The sequence below is a fragment of the Neolamprologus multifasciatus genome, chromosome 17 (assembly GCF_963576455.1).
Source record: "Neolamprologus multifasciatus chromosome 17, fNeoMul1.2, whole genome shotgun sequence".
Classification (NCBI taxonomy): domain Eukaryota; kingdom Metazoa; phylum Chordata; class Actinopteri; order Cichliformes; family Cichlidae; genus Neolamprologus; species Neolamprologus multifasciatus.
In genome coordinates this window covers 5,494,042-5,518,427 of record NC_140455.1, presented here as the reverse complement: position 1 = coordinate 5,518,427, position 24,386 = coordinate 5,494,042, and the positions used below count along the sequence as shown (strand labels likewise).

At 38.0% G+C, this 24,386-nt stretch overlaps 2 protein-coding genes across 2 annotated transcripts; both read right to left on the bottom strand.

Moving 5' to 3' along the window:
* Positions 1–7,655: 7,655 nt before the first annotated feature.
* Positions 7,656–9,816, bottom strand: LOC146498814 (snaclec 3-like). The gene is made up of 2 exons (XM_085138829.1): positions 9,360–9,816; positions 7,656–8,665 (listed from the first exon to the last, which is right to left on the bottom strand). The coding sequence occupies exons 1-2, from the start codon at positions 9,436–9,438 to the stop codon at positions 8,319–8,321; spliced, it is 426 nt and encodes a 141-aa protein (XP_084994955.1). The 5' UTR covers positions 9,439–9,816; the 3' UTR covers positions 7,656–8,318.
* A 12,185-nt stretch (positions 9,817–22,001) lies between these two features.
* On the bottom strand, positions 22,002–24,100 carry LOC146498813 (C-C motif chemokine 25-like). The gene is made up of 4 exons (XM_085137431.1): positions 23,966–24,100; positions 22,749–22,860; positions 22,526–22,614; positions 22,002–22,438 (listed from the first exon to the last, which is right to left on the bottom strand). Exons 1-4 carry the CDS (start codon positions 24,027–24,029, stop codon positions 22,431–22,433), a joined length of 273 nt encoding a protein of 90 aa, XP_084993557.1. The 5' UTR covers positions 24,030–24,100; the 3' UTR covers positions 22,002–22,430.
* Between the last annotated feature and the right edge of the window lie 286 nt (positions 24,101–24,386).

Sequence of the window (24,386 nt, the reverse complement as noted above, 5' to 3'; positions counted from 1 at the left end):
TCTCAGGGCCTCCTGGGGACTGTGCAGTTAACCTCACAGTGGTGAAACTAAAAGGAGGAATGAAAGAATAGGAAAAAGAAGTTCTGCTCTTCTCCCCTCTGCTCTTCTTCCCTTTTCTGGGAGGCAGTGGGGAGGTAGAGCATACAGACCAATCCGGCGGGGAGGTGTGAGAAGCCAGATCGGGCGCCCCCCTTCGGACTCTCCTCTCTCCTATCTTATCTTACTTACTTGTCTTACATCTCTCTATCACCTTTTCTGTCCCTTTGAAGATATGAGGCTCCATAAATTTTAAAGAGGTAAATATTTCTCAGTTGCATTAAATAGATAGAATAAACTGTAGAAAACTAAACAGTAGAAAGAAGAAGAGAAATAAAAATTTAACATAAACCAGTGACAACCCTGATCAACCCTGGCAGGGCCTCCTTGGATGAGGGTGTCTGGTGATAATGGCCGAAACACCCGATGAATCAAAGGTCCACTACCCACGATGTGTCCCAAATTATAAAATTATAATGTAGATCAGATCTCTAAACCTAATCAAGGAAAAATGTCAGATTAGCTTAGGTCAAAGAACGAAAGTTGAGGCACACAACGATGTGTGCAGCTGGTAAAGTTTCTGGGCTGCTTTTCCTCATAATTGTAACATCTGGTCCTTTTACTGAATAAATATATTTACACTCACTCAGTATTTCTGATTGCTCACCACAGTATCCACACCGTTGATCCACAGATTCCTGCACAACAAGAAAGAGCAGGTAAGTGTTGTGCCACGTAATAAAAGGAGCCGTGATTTCACTCACTGCAGTAATGCAGCAACCCAGCACTAGCTGAAGCTCAGCCGCTCAATTAAGTAGTGGCTCTTAACAAGGTGATCACAGACATTTGTGTGATTAAAAGTTCTCATTATGAAGTTTATTTCCTGGGGAGGAAAGTTAAAAGCACAAATAATGTTGAAAGTTTTCCATGGCTTTATTAAAATTTTGTTTATATCTGTGTAAATGATTGTATGAATATTTTCATAAATCCTTCAGGGATGCCAGCCCGAGCTTAAAGCCACTCTGTGTCAGTAATTATTACAAAGAGTAAGGCCAGACTTACTGAACAGAATAGATATTTTCACAGTTTTGAACTGTTTCCCTCCAAATTAGTGAATCTTGAGTCAGTTCTCAGGAACTGATTTTGGAATCAAATCAAACACTTTCATGAAAATGATAAAAACTTTAATTGTGTTTGTGTATTTGTGACAGTAACGTGTCATTTCACACTAAAAAGTGATGGGCCTTGAGTTTCCCGTCACTTGCACCTAGGATACAAAAGTCTTTGTGAACCAGGAGTCAGTGTTGTGCGTGACACAACCTGGCAGTGTCCATGTGCACACACTGGCTCTGTTTCTTATAAGAGTTTGGCACTATAACTTAATATTTTTGCAATAAGGGTTTTAAGCCCACAGCCTGTTTACACAAGACTGTGAACAGATTGTGTGGGCAAGAGCAAACATAGAGAGGGGTTATTAACATCGGAATAACTGTCAAGAATACGTCTTAACTTGCTGATTGTTTAGGAATCCTGTTCTTGCTCAATATCACTACTTGAAGAGTCTCTGTTATCGTTTCCACTTGAGAAAGTGGAAACGATAACAGAGTTTTCGTTTCCACTTTTTCGTGAGCAAAAACGTCGTAAGAATAGCTCTACCGTGCTATCTCAAAATCCTGTGACTGCACAACCTGGAGCCACTGGAAAGTAATTGTGACCAAAAAGTACGAAATTAAAATAGATGCACCTCGTGTACTTACGTATTTACCTTTCTCTTACTTTCTGTTACAATAAAGAGATTTAGCGAATTTCTGTTGTCCAAACAAACATTTTTATTGAAAACAATAACAATGCGATGTAATGTAATTATGATTCAACTATTTGAAAATTGTACTGAACTGCTGAATTATGTTTGGGTACAAAGTTAATATTATGACTGTTATTCATCTACCTGGCTATAAATCTAAAGGCTACTAATTTGTGCATGTAAGTATCTCTCAATCAGACACAATAAACAAATAAATCTGAGTAATATCTTTTTTTGTCTCCAATGATGAAGAACTTTAAAGGAAAGTAAATATTAAGCTCCAATTATTGGCAAGCTCGATGTTAGAATAGCATCACTGTCACTGATGGTGAGAAGAAGCCTGTGTTGTGTGTTATTTGAGCTTTCTGTGGTGTTTGTGACTGGTGTTTAGTTACACCAGTGTTCCCATCATATTATGTTCAGTATTTATCTCTTATCTTTTGGGTAATTTCCTGTTTTGTTAGCTGGTTTTCTGTTGAGTTTTGCAGGAATCTCTGCCTGCCATATCAGCATTTGTGGTCCTTATAATCACTTAACAATGCACTCAATCAATCTAAGGTGATTCAAATATGTAATTTTTATTGGTAAAATGATCTACTTACCCACCAGAATGAGCAGGCAATCCAGCACTGCATGTTTTTTGAAACTAATATGTTAACTGTAAATGTTGTTGTCATTTTTGTCATGGATCAATAAAAACTGGACAAAGTTGTGACTAATTGAACATTACAAGACAGGAAGCAAAACAGAATACACTGACACAGGACACAGACTGTCAAAGTAAAACAGGAAACTAACACAGAGACGCAGACTTGACAAGGGGCACAGCAAACGTGGGACACAGAGACAGAAACAGAAGGACTAAGCACTCTAAATAACACTGAAACCAATTCAATTCAATTCAATTCAATTCAATTTTATTTATATAGCGCCAAATCACAACAAATGTCGCCTCAAGGCGCTTCATAGATACAGAGAAAAGCCCAACAATCATATGACCCCCTATGAGCAAGCACTTTGGCGACAGTGGGAAGGAAAAACTCCCTTTTAACAGGAAGAAACCTCCGGCAGAACCAGGCTCAGGGAGGGGCGGCCATCTGCTGCGACCGGTTGGGGTGAGAGAAGGAAGACAGGATAAAGACATGCTGTGGAAGAGAGACAGAGATTAATAACAGATACGATTCAATACAGAGAGGTCTGTTAATACATAGTGAGTGAGAAAGGTGACTGGAAAGGAAAAACTCAATGCATCATGGGAATCCCCCGGCAGCCTACATCTATTGCAGCATAACTAAGGGAGGATTCAGGGTCACCTGGTCCAGCCCTAACTATATGCTTTAGCAAAAAGGAAGGTTTTAAGCCTAATCTTAAAAGTAGAGATAGTGTCTGTCTCCTGAATCCAAACTGGAAGCTGGTTCCACAGAAGAGGGGCCTGAAAACTGAAGGCTCTCCCTCCCATTCTACTTTTAAATACTCTAGGAACAACAAGTAGGCCTGCAGAGCGAGAGCGAAGTGCTCTAATAGGGTAATATGGTACTACAAGGTCATTAAGATAAGATGGGGCCTGATTATTTAAGACCTTGTATGTGAGGAGCAGGATTTTGAATTCAATTCTGGATTTAACAGGAAGCCAATGAAGGGAAGCCAAAACAGGAGAAATATGCTCTCTCTTTCTAGTCCCTGTCAGTACTCTTGCTGCAGCATTTTGGATTAACTGAAGGCTTTTCAGTGAGTTTTTTGGACATCCTGATAATAATGAATTGCAGTAGTCTAGCCTGGAAGTAATAAATGCATGAACTAGTTTTTCAGCGTCACTCTGAGACAGGATATTTCTAATTTTAGAGATGTTGCGCAAATGGAAGAACGCAGTCTTACATATTTGTTTAATATGTGCGTTGAAGGACATATCCTGGTCAAAAATGACTCCAAGGTTCCTCACAGTGTTACTGGAGGCCAAGGTAATGCCATCCAGAGTAAGAATCTGGTTAGATACCATATTTCTAAGCTTTTCAGCGCCGAGTACAATGACCTCAGTTTTATCTGAGTTAAGAAGCAGAAAGTTAGTGGCCATCCAAGTCTTTATGTCTTTAAGACATTCCTGCAGTTTAACTAATTGGTGTGTGTTATCTGGCTTCATGGACAGATAGAGCTGGGTGTCATCTGCATAGCAGTGAAAATGTATGCTATGTCTTCTAATGATGCTGCCTAGGGGAAGCATGTATAATGTAAACAGAATTGGTCCTAGCACCGAACCCTGTGGAACTCCATAATTAACCTCAGTGTGTGAAGAGGACTCTCCATTTACATGCACAAATTGGAGTCTATTAGATAGATATGATACAAACCACTGCAGTGCAATACCTGTAATACCTACAGCATGTTCTAATCGCTCTAATAGAATATTATGGTCAACAGTATCGAATGCTGCACTAAGGTCAAGAAGGACAAGCACAGAGATGAGTCCACTGTCAGAGGCCATAAGAAGATCATTTGTAACCTTCAATAAAGCTGTTTCTGTGCTGTGATTCACTCTGAAACCTGACTGAAACTCTTCAAATAAACCATTCCTCTGCAGATGATCTGTTAGCTGTTTGACAACTACTCTTTCAAGGATTTTTGATATGAAAGGAAGGTTGGAGATTGGCCTATAATTAGCTAAGACTGCTGGGTCTAGAGATGGCTTTTTGAGTAAAGGTTTAACTGCAGCCACCTTGAAGGCCTGTGGTACATAGCCGATTATTAGAGATAGGTTGATCATATATAAGATCGAAGAATTAATCAATGGCAGGACTTCTTTGAGCAGTTTTGTAGGAATGGGGTCTAAAAGACACGTTGATGGTTTGGAGGAAGTAATTATTGAAGTTAACTCAGAAAGATCGATTGGAAAAAAAGAGTCTAACTTAACATCAATGGAACTAAGAGTAGCTGTAGATAATATTAGATCTGTGGGATGATTATTGGTAATTTTTTCTCTAATGATAAAAATTTTATTTGTGAAGAAGTTCATGAAGTCATCACTAGTTAACGTTAAAGGGATGGTTGGCTCAACAGAGCTCTGACTTTTTGTCAGCCTGGCTACAGTGCTGAAGAGAAACCTGGGGTTGTTCTTATTTTCTTCAATCAGTGATGAGTAGTAAGCTGTTCTGGCTTTGCGGAGGGCTTTCTGATAAAGCAACAAACTATTTCTCCAGGCTAAATGATGATCCTCTAAATTTGTGACACGCCATTTCCTCTCCAGATTACGAGTCATCTGCTTTAGGGTACGTGTTTGAGAATTATACCACGGGGTCAGGTACTTCTGATTAGAGACCTTAGTTTTCACTGGAGCTACAGTATCCAGAGTCGTACGTAGTGAGGAGGTGAAATTATTAACAAGATAATCGACCTCTGTTGGGGTAGCGTTCAGATAGCTGCTCTGCTCTGTGTTGGTACAGGGCATTGACGATGATAACAGTGGCTGGATTATATTCTTAAACTTAGTTACAGCGCTTTCAGAAAGACATCTACTTTGATAAAGTCCACTCTCCACTGCTGCGTAATCAATTATTGTAAATGTAAATGTTATCAAGAAATGATCAGACAGGAGAGGGTTTTCAGGAAACACTGTTAAATGTTCAGTTTCTATGCCATATGTTAAAACAAGATCTAGAGTGTGATTAAAGTGGTGGGTGGGTTCTTTTACATTTTGAGAGAAACCAATTGAGTCTAACAACAGATTAAATGCCATGTTGAGGCTGTCATTTTTAGCATCTACATGGATGTTAAAATCACCCACAATAATTATTTTATCTGAGCTCAGAACTAAATTAGATATAAAGTCTGAGAAATCAGACAGAAACTCTGTGTAAGGCCCAGGTGGACGATAGATGATAACAAGTAAGACTGGTTTCTGAGTTTCACAGCTGGGGTGGACAATGTTAAGCATCAGGCTTTCAAATGAATTAAAAGTCTGTCTTGGTCTTTCATTAATTAATAGACTGGTGTGAAAAATTGCTGCCACACCGCCCCCTCGACCTGTGCTTCGAGATTTCTGGTAGTTAGATTGACTCGGGGGTGTTGATTCATTTAAACTAACATAATCATCCTGCTGCAACCAGGTTTCTGTAAGGCAGAGTAAATCAATTTGTTGATCAATTATTAAGTCATGTACTAACAGAGACTTGGAGGAGAGAGACCTAATATTTAATAATCCACATTTCACTGTTTTACTCTTTGGTTCAGATGTGGATACTGTATTGTTCTTTCTTTGTGATTGTTTAAGTTGTTTGTTGCTGGTTTTTAGTTTGTTTTTTGTCTTTTTGGAAGCAGACACAGTCTCTATGGAGATGGGTTTTTTGGGGGGGAAACCAAAGACTAGAGATTCTAAATAAGACAAAAGCAAAGACTATTAATAATAAACAACACAAAACGCTGGGTCACCGATGCAGGACCATGACAGAAATATGGAAACTGTAAACAGAAAAGAACAAACATATAGATGAAAATAATGCAGCTAAGAATAAACAAATAAGATTAGACAAATAAATGCTTCAACAACCACTGACTTATTGCAATGCTCTTACTCTGTGGAAACTATATGAAAAAAAAATCAAATTTTGAACAATGAAAGAAAGAAAAACTACTTTAAACTTCAACCTATATATTATAAATTTTGAAAAGCAACACAAAGTTTTAATGTATATTTGATTATTTGTGTTTCCTTGCTTCTCTCTGATGTCTCTATTTGATGTGTTAATGAAGGCTGCATTCAATAAAGTTTCTCATCCTGCTCCAACAAAGAAGACTCTGTTGAATAGATTTGAATATGCAAACAAGAAGTCTAAGGTGGCCAAACACCAGGAAATATAATAACAATATTTACATAATATAATGGAAAACAGGACAGACAAGAGGCCAAACCTGCTGTTTGACATGCTGAAAGACACAACTAAAAACATCCTTTCTGTTAGAGCAATGGTAAAAGACTAAATTAAATGAATGTTTTTAATACTTGAGATTTGTTTTTCTTTGTAGTTGTGGTTGTGGTCATTCTGAAAACTGACCAACAAATTAAACAACAAGAGAGTATTTGTGTAGAAGATAAACTAAATTCATGTTGATAATCAGGTTAATACTCATAAATGTAGAACAGTTTCCTGTGTTCTAGATGTGTTCATATCTATTTTAACTACAACTTCTTAATGATGCTGACATAGTTTGAATACTAGTAGTAGCAGAACGTAGCGTGTAACTAAAGACGTATGGAAAGTTTACAACAGAGACACAGATGATGTGTCTCTGTGTGCACGTCTTCAGGTATTCCTGTCAGTTCACCATGTTTAAGGGTTTTTCATGTTTTGGTTTTAGATCACCCAGTTTAGGTTATTGTTTAGTTTCACCCATGCCCTTCATTTGTGTTTATTTTACCAGCCTTAGTAAACTGCTCGTTTTCTGTTACTCCACGTCACGTTTCACTTTCTGTTTTGGTCTGCATTTGACTCCTTTTTTGCTACACATACAGTCTGCCACTGCCAGCATAGCACACAGTGTGTCTCTGTGTGCTTTGCTAATGAAGTCTGCACTCAGTAAAATATTCCATTCTGCTCCAGTAAAGAGGATTTTATTGTGTGCATTTGGATATCGTCATACAAACAGTGCTACAATAACAATGTTTGCATCATATCATTAAATGGAGGGCAAACACAATGGTGTACTTTGGATCAACCACCCCCCCAAAACCAGTCATTTCTGATGGGACTACATATAATGAAAAATTGGCGAATGAGTTTTTTTTTTTTTTACTTTTTGAGAATAAACAATGATCTTTGCTAATTTATTTTCAAATGATACCTAACGTTCATCCGACAGCTTTCATTACTAGTAAAAATGTTCATTTTTTTGACTCTCTGCTGTGTTAATATTAAAGTGGTGCAAACACATTAGTCACTTTTCTGCACATTTATTTTATGCTGGCTTTAAAATCCGAGTGAGGAATTTGGCAACAGTGAATGTATCCAATGCATCAACTCATTGTTCTTGCTTATTTTATTATTATTTATTTTAAAAAATTTTCTCACATTTCACACAGTTGACAATTTCAATAAAGTAACATAATTCAGCAAATATATAGAGTTTACAGTCCTGTGTATTGTTGTAGTTTATGTGGAGCACTCTCAATCAGAGTTCAAAAGTATCACAAAATAGATATTTAAAATAGGACACAATGGCGTGGATTTATTTATTTATTTATTTTTTACTCCACTACAAACATCTTAGTGCATTTAGAAAGAGAAAAAAACGAAAATGATTACATGCAGAATCCAGCGTTATTCTATTAAACAAAAATCCTGTCCAGAGTGGAGGTTTGCACTCAGAGTGCTTCTTGTTGTTATATCCCATCAATCTCTAACCTGGATAAAGGAAAAATATAGTAAGTGTGATTACAACACTTACTAGAAATATACGATTTAAAACAATTAAGTTAGCATGGTTTCAAAGCCTATGATAAAGAACAGATGAAGCTAAACATCTCTGCATCATTTTTCTTGAACCATTTATGTTCTCCTCTTGTCTCCATGGCTACAGCCAGGTTACACTTTCCAGTGTCTGTGTCATCGGCCCAGTTCTCATAGCAGACATTCTGGTCATTGACCCAGAACCACAGATCAAGAACACAGCTGTAGCGCAGTCCCAGCCAGATGTGGGATGTGTTGGCATTCTTGGCTTTCTGTTGCACCAGTTTCTGCTGTTCAAGGTTTGTGATGGAGACCAGGTGACGATGGAGCTCTCTGCAGTAATTTACAGCCTCGTCCCAGTTTTTGCTTTCATTGATCAGGATCAACTTTTCTGCCATGAACAAACTCATGTTCAGTTCAAATTAAATGAAATCAGGTTGCAAGATTTTCCACCTCAAATACAAAAAAATATGAGGAGCAAATAAAAGAAAAAACAAACAAACAAAACAAGTCACAAATTTCATAAAAATAAGAGCTGGACAGTTTATTATTTTATTCTCACCATCATCATAGCAGAAGAAAGGTTTACTGGTGTTATAAGTAATAATAAGAGTTGGACATATTTTTTACTTTCCTGCTTTAAGTTTTTCCAATTTAGAATGTTTACTTTTCCTGATTTACTTTATTAAAGTCTTTTTATTTAAATTTAAATGAGCCTTTTTAAAAAAAAAAAAAAATAATTTTCTTTTATCAGGAGGATTTAGAAACAAGAATTATTTGTCATTATAGCTGTAAATCTAGAACCTATTAGAAACAGTAGCGATACCCACACTCAGAAACTATTATGACTCCTGTGACTCAGGTTCCTAATGAAAGGAGGCTGCATTATGTGTCTGGGGTGTAGCTCTATCTCCATAATAGGTATTTATTATTTTTTATTTAGCTTGATGATGAAACATATACAAGCCTCTTTGTGTAAAGCTTTTCCATGAGACTAAGAAAGATTAGTTTAGCTTTAACATTTATTCCTCAGTAAGAAAACTGACAGAAACCAGATGTGAAAAATGAATCTTTGTAAATCTCACCATCACCGTAGCAGAAGAAAGATTTTCTGGTGTTACAATCATCAGCTTTCCATTTTCCTTCTTTGTTTAATTCAGTCATCGCACATTTCCTGGTGCCGTTGTCAGTTTTATTCAGCTCTTCAGGTAACTCACCAACATCTCTCCAGTGTCTGTAAGAATAATTACTCCCATCTGACCACCTCCAGGTGTCTCTGAACAGGCCGATCCATGATTGTGTTTTATAAGAACTGTTAAATTTACTGACTGCTTCGTTTAACTGTTGTGCTCCACTGGCCAGGTCTGTGTGGTTCTCTTGCAGTAGCTCTGAGCCTCACGCCACTTTTTTTTATTGCCAATGAAATGTGGTGATTTGTTTTGTTCTGTGGAATAAAGAAAAAGACAAGACTCATAAGAAATGTACATTTCTATCTTTAAATGTACCTTTAAATTGATTTTCTAAAGACGCAACTTAAAATAGCTCAAACCTTCAAAACAAAACTACCAACATTACGGGAATAACCACAGCTGTGACATTATGCTCAGGATGACTTTTCTGATCAAAGGTCTGGTATGAAATTTTGTGTAATGACATTTGGCACCATGAGATGGTTCAGCAAAGCAAAGAACAGTGTCCTGGTGTAACATGAGAGGCAGAGAAAGCACCGTGGGAGGACGGGTATATAAATGAGCAGGATAACACACAGGGGCTAAAACACCAGCAGCCAATTATCACATCTTCTCATTTCCATTAGAGATGAGCTGTAGATATGTTTAAATTTAAAGACTTTGTTTAATTAATACAATTATTGTCAAATATTCTCACCATTATAGCAGATAAAGGGGTGAACATGAGAACAACTACGATCCATCAACCCATCAGAGCTGTCAATCACTACACAGTTCTCAAGATATCCGCCTCCATCATTAGGTTCACCTGCTCTCCATTTCATGTCTTTATCATTGAACTTCACTCCTGGCAGAGACCAGTGCCACCTCCTGTTTTCTTTTCCTGAGATCTGTACAGCCCAATCCAGGCGTTTCGTTGATTCTCTGTAGAATCTGTGTACAGTGTCTTCATATATTTCATGTTAGGCACTGTGGCCAGGTCTTTATATTCTTCTCTACAGTAGCACTGAGCTTCGTACCAAGTTTTAGGCTCTTTAATAAAATAGTATTTATAGCCTTGGCATAAAATCAAGGAACACTGACCTAAAAACAACAACAACAACAACAACAACAAGTTATTCAGAAATCTACTGATGGCAAAAATGTTGTTAATAAAATTATATCCGGAGGGCAGAGGTCACATAGAGACTGCTCACACATGGTTGTTGACAGAAATTGTGTTTTGGATGTTGTTATCTGACAGGTTTTGTAAGCAGTTCACAGAAGCCTTCATTAATCTCAAGTGATGCAGTAAATCTGTAGTTTTTAATGTTAAATTGATCGACTTACCCATCAGGATGAGCAGAAAAAGCCTCCCGTGCATATTTCCTCTGTTTGATGAAACTAAGATTTTAATTTTGTTGATTTTTAGTTAATATAGTTAGATGTTTGGGTTAGATGAGTTCTAAGGAAGACCAGTGAAAGATGGACGAAAAAATCAAACTGTAAACAGGAACCACAACAAGCAGGACAATTTCAAATAATATGAATAAGAAATTAAAGGTTGGATCCAGTTTCTTTTACATGAAAAAGATTATTATTACAAACCAAGAGAATTCCTACTTTAAAAATTCTTAAAATGTTTATTCTAAAACTAAAAATGTTTTTCATTTTAAAAATGCAAATCATTTTAATATTAAGCAGAAAATGAGGAGGAAATAAATATTGTAGTAAAAATTGTCAGGGTTCCTGGGTCGGTGACCCAGTGCTTTCCGTTTTGTTCACGTTCAGTTTATTTCGTCACTTCCTGTTTGTTCCTGTGTTAGCTCGTCTCGTGCCGTTAGCCAGATTATGTTCAGCTGTGTACTCACCGGTCTCTCATTATCATCCTCATCAGTCTGTGTATTTAAGTCTTCTGTTTCTATTCGTTCTTTTTCGTGTCATTGATGATGTTCGTGTGATGTTGTCCTCCCCGTGTTCTCTCAGTCAGTCAGCCATTCAGTGTTCCAGCCAGTCAGTGTCCGTTCACCCTCTGTTCCTCCACTCCTTATAATAAACATCCACCAGTCTTCACCTACCTGTGAGTCCTGCGTTTGGGTTCCTTCTTCCTCGCCTCCACACAACGCCTGACAAAAATGTTAATTTCAACTACAAAGTTTTAACTTACATCAGGTTATTCTTCTGTGCTTCGCTCCAATGCGTCTGCGTGTCGCTGTAAAGAAGACTGCACTTAATAAAATATTCCACTCTGCTTCAACAAAGAGAATTCTGTGGTGCGCATTTAAATATTCCTACTTTTGGTTTAACATTGGGACTTTGTGTTTACTGGAAGCATATCCGGTTTGTTCGTTTTAAACTTGTTTTTTGTTGCAGTCTCTTCCTCCTGCGTGTTCAGTCCACCTCATTGACACAGTGAACTGTGACAGCTCGTGTCACGTCTTAAGAAACTAAATGATAGAAAAGAGGAAGAAGTGAAACATGCACTGTTGGCTGTCCAGCAAATAAATACAGAAAGTATCACTTTACAGAAAGACACTTCTGTGGGAGATAAACTAAAATAGTTGTTCATACTGAATTTTTATATTTAAAAATCAGAGTTAGGGAAAAACAAAATGTTCTGTGTCATGAAACTTGCTCTTATTACCTGGCTAAATCACCATGGCAACTTATGGTGAACACACAACCTGGTTGAGAGCAGGTTGTGTGTTCTTTTATTTTACCATTCTCTAAGCTGTTGCTACATTTGCAAGTGACTGCAGCATTAATCTTCTATTTACAACAGTCTTGCATTTTACTATTTTATATTTCATGTTCTTAGATTTTTATCACAAATTTAACCACCATCAACACTGAAAAGAAAGAAAAAGACCTTCTAGTGTTTAACATGGACGTTAATTGAAAATAACTAAAAGGAAACAATAAGATGGGAGCTCAGTCACAAAGCCCTCCTGGTTTTTTACTTTATGACTGTAAATATTGGTCTATTTCTTTCTGAAAAGCATAAAAATGAAGTTTAAACTGTCTAAGAATACAAAACTTTATGAAAAATATATTTATTAGTTTTTCATATTTTTTTACTTTGTTAAAACAAAAGCATAGTCCAACATAGTTTCAGAGCTACTGTTTATTGTTGATTTACACAAAAAGACCAAACTGGGTAACGTGAATCATTTAAAGTACAAACACGACTTTTCAGACATTTTTCAGTGGCTTGGCTGACTCGAATGCACCATCTAGTGTTCAAGAAAAAGATAGAAAAAAGCGAAATAAAAGTAGACGGAAACAGAATAATAAACTCTTTATGTTAGACACCAAACTAATAATTACATATATGTGGTTTTGGGACACATTAGCTATTATAAGCATATAAATATATATATATATATATATATATATATATATATACAAAACAAAAAAGGGATTCTTAATCTGTAGTAGGTAGTAGTAAACAATATGCAAAAAAACAAAAAAAACCCCTTAAGAATAAACACAAAGAGAAATTATCACTGTTATGTCATCTGCTTCTAGTTTTGACATTTTTATTTTTTGCCTTCATAATTAGTTTGAGTCTGAGGGTTTGACTGAAAATGAAAATACATTCATGTTTAAGTTAAATCAGTGGTATATAATGTTTTAAAATTTGAACATTACAGTATATACAAGTCACATATCAAACCCAAAACATCCAAAACAAATTTTTTTGTCATTAACAAACTACAACATTTTATTGAGTAAAAGTTCATCATTCAGTCCTTACAGTTTTTCTCAGTTGCTTTGGTGCATTTCTCACAACAGAATTAAACTTTGCACAATAGTTAGTTCAACCTCCACAACATGTAGTCGTTTTGGCACAACCTTGTGGTGGTTTCATGTTCATTTCGTCCAAAGGCAAATGGCTTTGGACATGAAGCAGTTGATATCTAATCTCTATCTAATATCTAAAGAATGGTCACTTTTGACTTGCTATTCATCACTATGTCCTTGCGTTTATCATGAATGTCACAATTATTTATACTTGTACCAGCTGAATAGTCATTGTCCTTACAACTAATAGTCTTCATTTTATTGCTTGTGTCAGTGCACTCAAAATTATTGAACATCTTGTCAAACAATTTGTACACCCATTTTGAAAACCCTATTTTTAAGGAGTTTCCATGAAAATCTCCATAAATTACTTTTCTCAGGTGAACCTTATCTCACACTAATGAAAATTGGTGTGTGTTACTCTTACTTGCAACAATGAAAAGCCTCTTCTACCCAGTCACAGGTGAATGGCGTTACAGTATCCCCTACTCTACAAGTATATATATATAATGTAAACCAACAGACAGGATTGGCATGAGGTGCATACTGAATCTACAAAACTGCAGAACATGGAACGTCAGCCTTGTGGAAGAGGAGTGAGGATCGGTGGAGGACGAGGACAAAACCGGGTAAGAAGAGGCCAACCACATAGACACGTTCCTGACGAAATCAGGGCAACACTTGTGGATCATGTGATAAACCATGGCCTCACAATGGCCGAGGCTGGTTGAAGGGTGCAGCCAAATGTTGGGAGAACTACTGTAAGTTCTATTATTCAGACATTTCCTCGGGAAAACAGGTGAGCATACTGTAATGTAGTTATTCAGCACAAACTAATTTGCTCTGCACTTTCATAGTCATACAGGAGACTTGGATTAGGACATGACCTTATAGATCTTTACATATAGACGTACTGTAACTGAAGCGCAGACTTGGCCCAGGTGTGGCATAGTGTGCTGTGGTACAATACAGTAATGCTGTAAAGAAAGGAGTTTTGAATGATAGTCCTGTAACAACTACTGTAAGCATGTTTGCGCTTATTTATGTTTGTTTTTTCATCTGCATCTCAAAAAGGACTGCCAGACAACCTAGAAGAGGTGGAAGAGGTCCACTTTTGACTCCGCAGCAAGAGGTAAGTGTGCAATGGTGGCTGCAAACAACGCTTTGAGACTGAGAGAAATACAAAGAACTGTCGTAGAAGATGACACCATCTTCGGAAATATTCAGTTAATATCAATTTCCACCATAGACAGAGTCCTCAGACGGAATGAAATGTCCATGAAGCAATTGTACAAAGTACCATTTGAACGGAACAGTGATCGAGTGAAGGAGCTCCGTCACCAGTATGTACAGGTAAAACATGTTTGCATATGTACCTCTGTTTACTGTAAAAGTTTAGGCCATGTACTGCACTTACATTTATGCATGTTACTGTAATCCTATTTACAATTCAAACTGTACAATCTGTTGTGCAAAATGCACCATTACAGACTTTTTTATTCTCATCCTTTGTATAGCGTATCCTGGAATTGGAGGCCAGGGAACCCCTGCGCACGTTTGTATATCTTGACGAAGCGGGATTCAATCTCGCAAAAGGCAGACGGCGTGGACGAAATCACATTGGAGAAAGAGCCACCACTGATGTCCCAGGCCAACGAGGAGGAAATATTACAATGTGTGCAGCAATCTCAGAAAATGGCGTTCACACCCATATTCTTCGTATTGGTGCATACAATACACAACACCTGTTGGCTTTTCTGGACGCTCTTTATAGGGACCTAATCCCACAAAATGAAAGGGATGTTCCTGGTGACAATCGGACAATGTATGTAGTAGTTTGGGATAATGTTAGCTTCCATCACTCTGCTGTAGTCAGGCAGTGGTTTGCAGCACACGACAGGATGCTTATGGAGTTTCTTCCTCCTTACACTCCATTCCTAAATCCAATTGAGAAGTTTTTCCTCTTCCTGGAGGTGGAAGGTATATGACAGGCATCCACATACCCAAATGACCCTGCTAGCAGCTATGGATGCAGCTTGTGATGACATCACAGCAGAGTCCTGCAGAGGGTGGATTCGACACTCCAGAAGATACTTTCCCCGATGCATCGATGGAGCTGACATTTGCTGTGATGTTGATGCAAATATGTGGGCAGACAGACGGGAGCGTCTAGATATCAATGATTGATATGCAGCAGTGTCTGTTTTTCAGGGGTTTTTTTTGTTTGTTTCATAACTACTGCAGTAAGGTTTACTGTCTAAGTGAGTTTATGTTTGCTGTAAAATGTTTGATTTACTGTATTTCCCCAATTGCACAATGCTGTGAACAGTTTCAATTGAATATTATCAAGAGTGCATATGAAGTGTCTTGATTTTCCTTTACAATTTATGGTTTTCAACATGCCATGCATGCTGTCCAGACTTGACATGTCATTGGGAAGCACCTACAAAAAAATCCGTCACAATGAGAACATGTTCAAACCATTTGATTTTGTGACCAAAGGTGCTGGTGTTATGACTTGTAATTGTGACAGCCCTGAGACTTTGATTGATATAAGTACTTGCTTTTGATGAATATATTATCTCTTTTGATTAAGGGACTTGCTTTTGAAGCATTGACTACTTATTTTGAGCAACTGACTTGCTTTTGAACAACTGACTTTTCTTTTTGATGAAGTGACTGACTTAGATCCTCTGAAACACAAAAATGTTCTCATTTCAGCCGTGTGGCCTTCGTCACGCCATGAACCAATCTATGATTGGTTTAAAGGAATCACATGGTAAAAGTCTCACTAATCTCATATCCATCATCTTAATGATGAGAAAAATTATGAATCTTAAAACAGAGTAGTGTGCTGAGGGTGTCAGTTTTATCATAAACATTCTGTATTTTCATGTATATCATACAAGCTTGTTCACAAAAACTGTTTTCAGGCAAAATCCTCATTCACACCAGAGGGTGTCATTGTGCTCAGCACTGAAGTCGCACACGTCTCTCTTTGAGAAAACGCCTTAGATAGATTTCCCCTAAGAGTGGGAAGTCTAATGCTCAATACCAGTAAAATGTCGGGTGGGAGGAGAGCTGTTTTTAGCCTCATAATAATGTTTGGCTATCTAATTCTTCTTGTTTGTTTAAGTGCTCTCTATGTGTATTTGAGCACACAGATAACTGATCTTGTTTTGCAGTTTGTGAACTGTTTAACAGGCAAGGTCTTTCCACTGTGTGGATGATTAAAAAACATCTGAATCATCGTTCAGTTTATTTGGCTGAACAATATTGACAAGATGATCCCTAACTGTCTGAGCTCCTTAAAATAATAAGACAGGAAATTGCTCCAGTATCAGCACCTAGCAATGCTTCAGCCTCTAGAGTGTGCCAGTGTCTGCAATGCATATTGTTAAGCTGCTGATAACAGCGGTTAAATTCAGAGATGAAGGTTAGTCTTTCTGTTTTTCCAGTTGGATTTCAGATCTGGATGATATTAAAGCTTGTAGGCTCTCCCAGTTATGGAAGGATGGTACTTTCTTTCATTAAATCTTGATCTCACTACTTTTGCTCCGTTTTAAATCCAAGTATGATAAACAAGAATTGTTTTAAGCTGTGAATCATGCAAAGCTACTTTAGTAGAGTCCAAGAATAAGAACATATGAAACAGGAAATGAACAGAAGAGGTCCAATTTAAATAAAAAAATCTCTCTAAAACCAGTGTATCAGTAACTTATGACGAGAGGAAGCGAAGCAGTATTGCTACATCCAATAAATGCCCAGTTAAACTGGAGTTCTTTGTCTGTCAGCATTAAATCCGAACTTTGAAATTTTTTAGCAAATTTGTTGATTTGAGACATCAAACCAGACAATATATTTACACTCACTCAGTATTTCCGATTGCTCACCACAGTATCCAGACCGCTGATCCACAGATTCCTGCACAACAAGAAAGAGCAGGTAAGTTTTGTGCCAGGTAATAAAAAGAGCCGTGATTTCACTCACTGCAGTAATGCAGCAACCCACCACTGACAGAAGCACCGCCTCTCAATTAAGTAGTGGCTCTTAACAAGGTGATCGCAGGCATTTGTGTGATTAAAAGCTCTCATAATGAAGTTTATTCCCTGGGGAGGAAAGTTAAAAGCACAAATAATATTGAATGTTTTCCATGGTTTTATTAAAATTTTGTTTATATCTCTGTGTAAATGATTGTATGAATATTTTCATAAATCCTTCAGGGATGCCAGCCAGAGCTTAAAGCCACTCTGTGTCAGTAATTACAGTGGCTTGCAAGAGTATTCATCACCCTTGAACTTTTCCACATTTTGTCACATTACAACCACAAATATGAATCAATTTTATTGGAATTTCACGTGAAAGACCAACACAAAGTTGTGTAAACGTGAGAAGTGGAACCAAAATCAAACATGATTCTAAACATTTTTTACAAATAAATAACTGCAAAGTGGGGTGTGCGTAATTATTCAGCCCCCTGAGTCAATACTTTGTAGAACCACCTTTTGCTGCAATTACAGCTGTGAGTCTTTTAGGGTATGTCTCTACCAGCTTTGCACATCTAGAGACTGAAATCTTTGCCCATTCTTCTTTGCAAAAAAGCTCCAGCTCAGTCAGATTAGATGGACAGCATTTGTGAACAGCAGTTTTCAGATGTTGCCACAGATTCTCGATTGGATTTAGATCTGGACTTGGACTGGGCCATTTGAACACATGGATGTCTTGTTTTAAACCTCTCCGTTGTTGCTCTGGCTTTATGTTTAGGATCATTGTCCTGCTGGAAGGTGAACCTCCGCCCCAGTCTCAAGTCTTTTGCAGACTCCAAGAGGTTTTCATCCAAGATTGCCCTGTATTTGGCTCCATCCATCTTCCCATCAACTCTGACCAGCTTCCCTGAAGCACCCCCAGAGCATGATGCTGCCACCACCATATTTGACAGTGGGGATGGTGTGTTCAGAGTGATGTGCAGTGTTAGTTTTCTGCCACACATAGCATTTTGCATTTTGGCCAAAAAGTTCCATTTTGCTCTCATCTGACCAGAGCACCTTCTTCCACATGTTTGCTGTGTCCCCCACATGGCTTGTGGCAAACTGCAAACAGGACTTCTTATGGTTTTCTGTTAACAATGGCTTTCTTCTTGCAACTCCAAAAAGGCAAACTTATGGTTGTCCTATGGACAGCTTCCCCCACCTGAGCTGTAGATCTCTGCAGCTCAACCACAGTCACCATGGGCCTCTTGGCTGCATTTCTGATCAGCGCTCTCCTTGTTCGGCCTGTGAGTTTAGGTGGACGGCCTTGTCTTGGTAGGTTTGCAGTTGTGCCATACTCCTTCCATTTCTGAATGATCGCTTGAACAGTGCTCTGTGGGATGTTTATGTTGGGAAATCTTTTTGTAGCCTAAGCCTGCTTTAAATTTCTCAATAACTTTATCTCTGACCTGTCTGGTGTGTTCTTTGGACTTCATGGCGTTGTTGCTCCCAATATTCTCTTAGACAACCTCTGAGGCCGTCACAGAGCAGCTGTATTTGTACTGACATTAGATTACACACAGGTGCTCTCTATTTAGTCATTAGCACTCATCAGGCAATGTCTATGGGCAACTGACTGCACTCAAACCAAAGGGGGCCGAATACTTTTGCAAGCCACTGTATTACAAAGAGTAAAGCCAGATTTACTGAACAGAATAGATATTTTTTCACACCGGTTTTGAACCGTTTCCCCTCCAATCTCTTCATCTGGACAATTCTGGTTCTTTTCTTTCAGCAGTTTTGGCTTCTTCCCCCAAGGATGATACGACTGTCCTTTTCTGCAGCATGTGCAAGACTCCAGATTTTTACAGTTTCCAACAAGGATTCTGCTGGGGTGTAAAATTTTATATATGATGAGTTACTTGTAATCCTTGAAATTTGATAAATTAGTGAGTCTTGAGTCAGTTCTCGTGAACTGATTTTGGAATCAAATCAAACACTTTTATGAAAATGATGAAAACTTTAATTGTGTTTGTGTATTTGTGACAGTAACATGTCATTTCACACTAAAAAGTGATGGGCCTTGAGTTTCCCATCACTTGCATTTAAGATACAAAAGTCTTTCTGAACCAGGAGTCAGTGTTGTGCGTGACACAACCTGGCAGTGTCCGTGTGCACACACTGGCTCTGTTTCTTATGAGAGTTTGGCACTATAACTTAATATTTTGCAATAAGGGTTTTAAGCCCGCAGCCTGTTTGCACAAGACTGTGAACAGATTGTGTGGGCAAGAGCAAACATAGAGAGGGGTTATTAACATCGGAATAGGTGCCAAGAATACGTCTTAACTTGCTGATTGTGTAGGAATCCTGTTCTTGCTCAATATCACTACTTGAAGAGTCTCTGTTATCGTTTCCACTTGAGAAAGTTGTAATCTTCACAACTTTCTGCGCAATTATTCAATAAACTTTTCAAGGATGCAATGAATAATGTTCTCTTTGCAATAAACACTGATCAAACCTTCCCAGCTGCATCAGTATACCTAAACCAGCTGAACTGTAATCCCTGAGATATGCAGGAAAGCTGTAAGAAGACCACAAATGAAAGGACCAGCAACTAGTGGCTTGCCGCTCACACACCCAGTTTAGTTAGTGAAGCTAGTGAGCAAGCTAACCTTAGAGGGCAACAATGGGCACTCTGACACTAAGCTGTAGGCAGGATGATAAAACCAACAAGACTGACACGCAGGGAAAGATTTACACCAAAAACTGTTTTCAATCCTTTGTATCCTGCACTGGAGTGAAAAGAGGAGGTGGAGGAGTTTCACCCAGCTGGAAGAAATTAAACTATCTAAACTGTTGCTTGTATGCATCAGTCCTGAAGAAATGCACAGAGACCAGGCAGAGGGGAAATCAGTATGATGGTTTTGGAGAAAAATGCTGCTGCTTACTGTAATAGTTTAACGAGAAGAGCTTTTCTTTTTGTCCTGTTTTGTTGTAAATCTATGTAAAACATGGCTGCACACACACTGCACCACAAATTCTTTTGCACATTAAAAAAACAGCCAGTTAAGGGTGTGGGCTTGGGAGGATTAAGAAGCTGATGAAAAGGTTCTTGGCTGCATTATCAATCAGGGACATGTTGTTTTGATGGGCCACGTCTTTGCCCTTAGACTACCAGTATACCCTGCAGTTGTTGCTGACGTCTGAGGGCTTTTCACGGTACATTTGTCATGTTCTAATAAATGAGTGGCATTGTGATGTGTGAGGGATGAACATCCGAACTTCCAGATTCACCTGGCCAGGTGCAGTGCTCATTTGGCACACATTTGGCCATGGCACAGACTCAACAAGGTGCTGGAAACAATCCTCAGACATTCTGGTTATTGCACAGTTGGTGGAGAGTTGTTGGCTGCACATCCATGATGTGAATCTTTTGTTTCAGTAAATACTCAAGGTGCTCTGTTGGACTGGAATCTGATGACTGTGGAGACCATTGTTCTGGAAACCAATTTGGTATAATCTGAGATATCCCCTACACCAGCAGTCCCCAACCTTTTTTGCGCCACGGAACGGTTTATGCCAATATATTATAACAATGTTTTAAAGGTGTTGTGGATAAATACAACAAAATAAAACCAGTACTGGTACCAAAAAAAGAAGATTTATTCGTAACAGACAGGAAAAGACCCAGGGAAAACGAGTTAACGATAAAAATAATAAAAAATAAAATAACGGTAAAAACCAATAAAACCCCAGAAAACCATAAATTTCACACCAGAGCATCAACTCTCGCAGCCCGGTGCCAAATGACTCCGGGGGTTGGAGGCCGCTGCCCTATACCATTGCATCCCCACCACCATCAGGAAGCATGGATCCATGCTGTCATGTTTTTTATCCCAAATTCTGACCCTACTTTTGAATTTTGCAGCAGAAATTGAGACTCATCCGACCAGTCTACTACTGTCCAATTTTGGTGAGACTGTGTGAACCGTAGCCTCAGTTTCCTGTTCTTAGCTGACAGGACACCCAGCTGCACACAGTGTGGTCTTCTGCTGCTGTTGCTCATCTGCTTTAAAGTTCCATATTTGGTGCATGTAGAAAGCCTTTTCTGCATAAGTTGGTTGTAGTGAGTGTTTATATGAGCTACTGTTGCTTTCATGAGCTTGGAGAAGTCTGGCCATTCTCCTCTGACTTCTGACATCAACAAGGTCACACAAAGAACTGCTGATATTTTCTGTTTTTCACTTTCTGTATCGTGTGGAAAATCCCAGCAGGTCAAAAGTTTCTGAAATACATATGTGGAAAATGTACCAAGTATGTAGGAATGTAATATAAAATGCAATAGATACATTTTCGTGGGAGTACTGTGAGTAATGTGGAGACATGACTAATGTTGGAAACAATGGAGCACTGGCAGCTAACAGAACCAGTTTTAATGTGTGCATGTGACTGGTGCTTTAAGACAGATGTGAAATATGTTGAATCTGTCCTTTAATCCCGACTGGATTGATTGGTTAAGGCAACACATTCACTTTTAACTCAACTCTGAATGTTGGATTAAGTGTACAGTAGAACAAATACCTTGTTTAATGTATTTTACAGTTGTAGCACATAGACAATTAACAGCTCAAATCTCTGCCAAAAGAATATATCAGAGATTACTGAATCAAAGGCTGGTTGCTTCACCTCATCTGGGCCTTCTAGAAAACACCAGAACAGGGATTAGATATTTAAAACAGATCCAGGCTTTTCTGATTAATTACAAACTTTTATAGGACAACAGAGGTTTTGTATGGTTTTGCTTTTTATTGGCAATAGAAAAAACACAAAGTACAATTATAGTGCTGATACAAAAATGAGCAAACCTGTTGTATATAATGAAAAAAAGTGTATGTTTCTCTCAGAGATGCACTTCGTATTCACTCACGATTCAAAGCTGAATAGTACAATATCATATATGTTTTATATACATTCATTTTTCCCACAACGGTTCTAACATTAACGTCTTAATGCCAAATGTATCTTATCTGATATATACATGGCTGTCAAAAAATAATTAGAATTTTCTGACAGTTATTTATGATTCAGCCTTTAAAATGATTAGGATACAGTATTATTCTGTATTGGTGAACTGTGCACATGACCAAAGGATGATATACGATGTCTGACAGTTCGTTGAAGCGTCCGCTGTCCTCTCTGATCTTCCTTTTCTCGCTTAGCGATCTGTAAAGAGGCAGGAGTTATGATGATTCATGTGCATAACCTGTGAAAGTGTATGCCATTTTATGAGCATGTTGTGTAACTTCTTACGCATTAAATCCAGCCTCCTCATCTCCTTCTGCACCCAGTGATCATTTGGATTGGCACACACAGGTTGTTCCCTCTTCTTCCACTTAAACCTACACATATGAGTATCGTTATTAAAAATCTGTGGATAAATGGGGATCAGTCACTTCCTCGGTCTGTGCCAAGTCATTATGATGGAATTTGACAAAATGTGCCAAAAGTGAAGGACTTCACAGTTGATACTCACAAAACAGCTCTGATGTTGCAGTCCCCATCTGTTTCCTGTATAGTGTAACTGACAAGGTATCTTTTCTTTTTTATCTCATGAACGTAGCCGAGGCAGCAGTTGGCATACGAGCCTGGAGAGAAAGTTAAAGAGAATTATGATCAAATAAACCAGCCCACTTCAGAATCTCACTGGAATTTGACCGTTTTGATGATTTGAATAGATCTGAACGTCTGCCAGAGCAGCCCAGGAAGATTCCCACATCCCCTTACTTGGGGATCTTTTTCAGGATCTATTTCAGCAAATTTCTCTCGCTCCACCGCTCACCCCTCTCCTTGGTTTTATTGTTGTTTTTAGCTGACTTCACCTTAACCTCACCATCTCTGCCTGAACTGATGCTGCTGATTGAGAATTCCTCTGAACAAAGCCAGCTTGCACAAATACTGAGAAAATACAATGTCTGTAGACCTGTTGCACTTGGCAGCAGCTGCAAATAATTTCACAGCATGCACAGAAAAAAGTGAAAGCACTTGAACATGAAAGGGCTGGTTTTACATGAAAAGTATTTGGATCCTTTAGGAATCTTTACTTTAATCAAAGTAGCAATAATAAAACACAGTATAAAGGTATCAATAGTATTTAGATAAGTAGTACTCATTTCAAAATCATACCCACATTACTGGTTCATGATTAATGTCTGTGTCCCTTGAATGTTGCAGCTGCATCAAAGAAACAATTATTTTAGACATAAACATACAGTACTTAATAAAATGATTTTGTTTTAGTCCAACTTTACTTTTCTTTTATTATTTAATGGTTTAAGGAATTTGTTTAGAATTTCATTTATTATTTAAGTCCTCTGTACATGTGACAGCTGTCCTTATATCCTTTTTAAAATTATGCAGATTGCCACATTCAAGTGATCTGTAAAAGCAAGATGACTGAATACATGTGCATTTAAAGAGTTGTGATAAACGGCTTTGAACAGAATCTCATTCACTGAAAAATTGTCCTCACAGTTTCAAAGAGATGTGGCTTCAGGAGCTGTGGTTAAACCAGAACAGGTCATAAAAAGAGGCACTCAGGTGCATATTTTCAGTAATTTGCTTTGTCCAGAAAATGCTTTTGAGATACCATGAAGAGCTGCATGGTTAAACTTTTGTGAATTCTCTTAAAAATACATTTTTAAGTGGAAATGTAGTGAAGGATTTGAAACCAAACAATTCTGTTTCACTTACCTTGTGCCAGACTCAGGTACGTGCAGAGGAAGAGCAGCATGAAAACAAAAGCATGAAACTTCATGGTTGCTGCTGCTGTTCTTGTGTTGCAGACTGCACAGAAAGTTAGAGGCAGAATCTATCACCCCCAAATGTTGGGCAAATATATAGTTTTTTCTCAAATCCCTCCCTCAGTGCTATTATGAAAGAGCACAGAGGGAGGGATTACTTTTTGTTTCTTTAGCTGAATCAACACAAAAAATCCCAAAGATAACACAGTTTGACATACATAAAGAAAGAGCTATTAGCTAAAAAAAATAAATAATAAAAAATATTTATATCAGCAAGTGTCCCCTTTAAAAACTGAGGATAATCTAGCTTTCATGTGAAAGGCTAGCTCAATTGTTTTGAAAGAAGAAATATGACCCGGTTCATCAAAGGT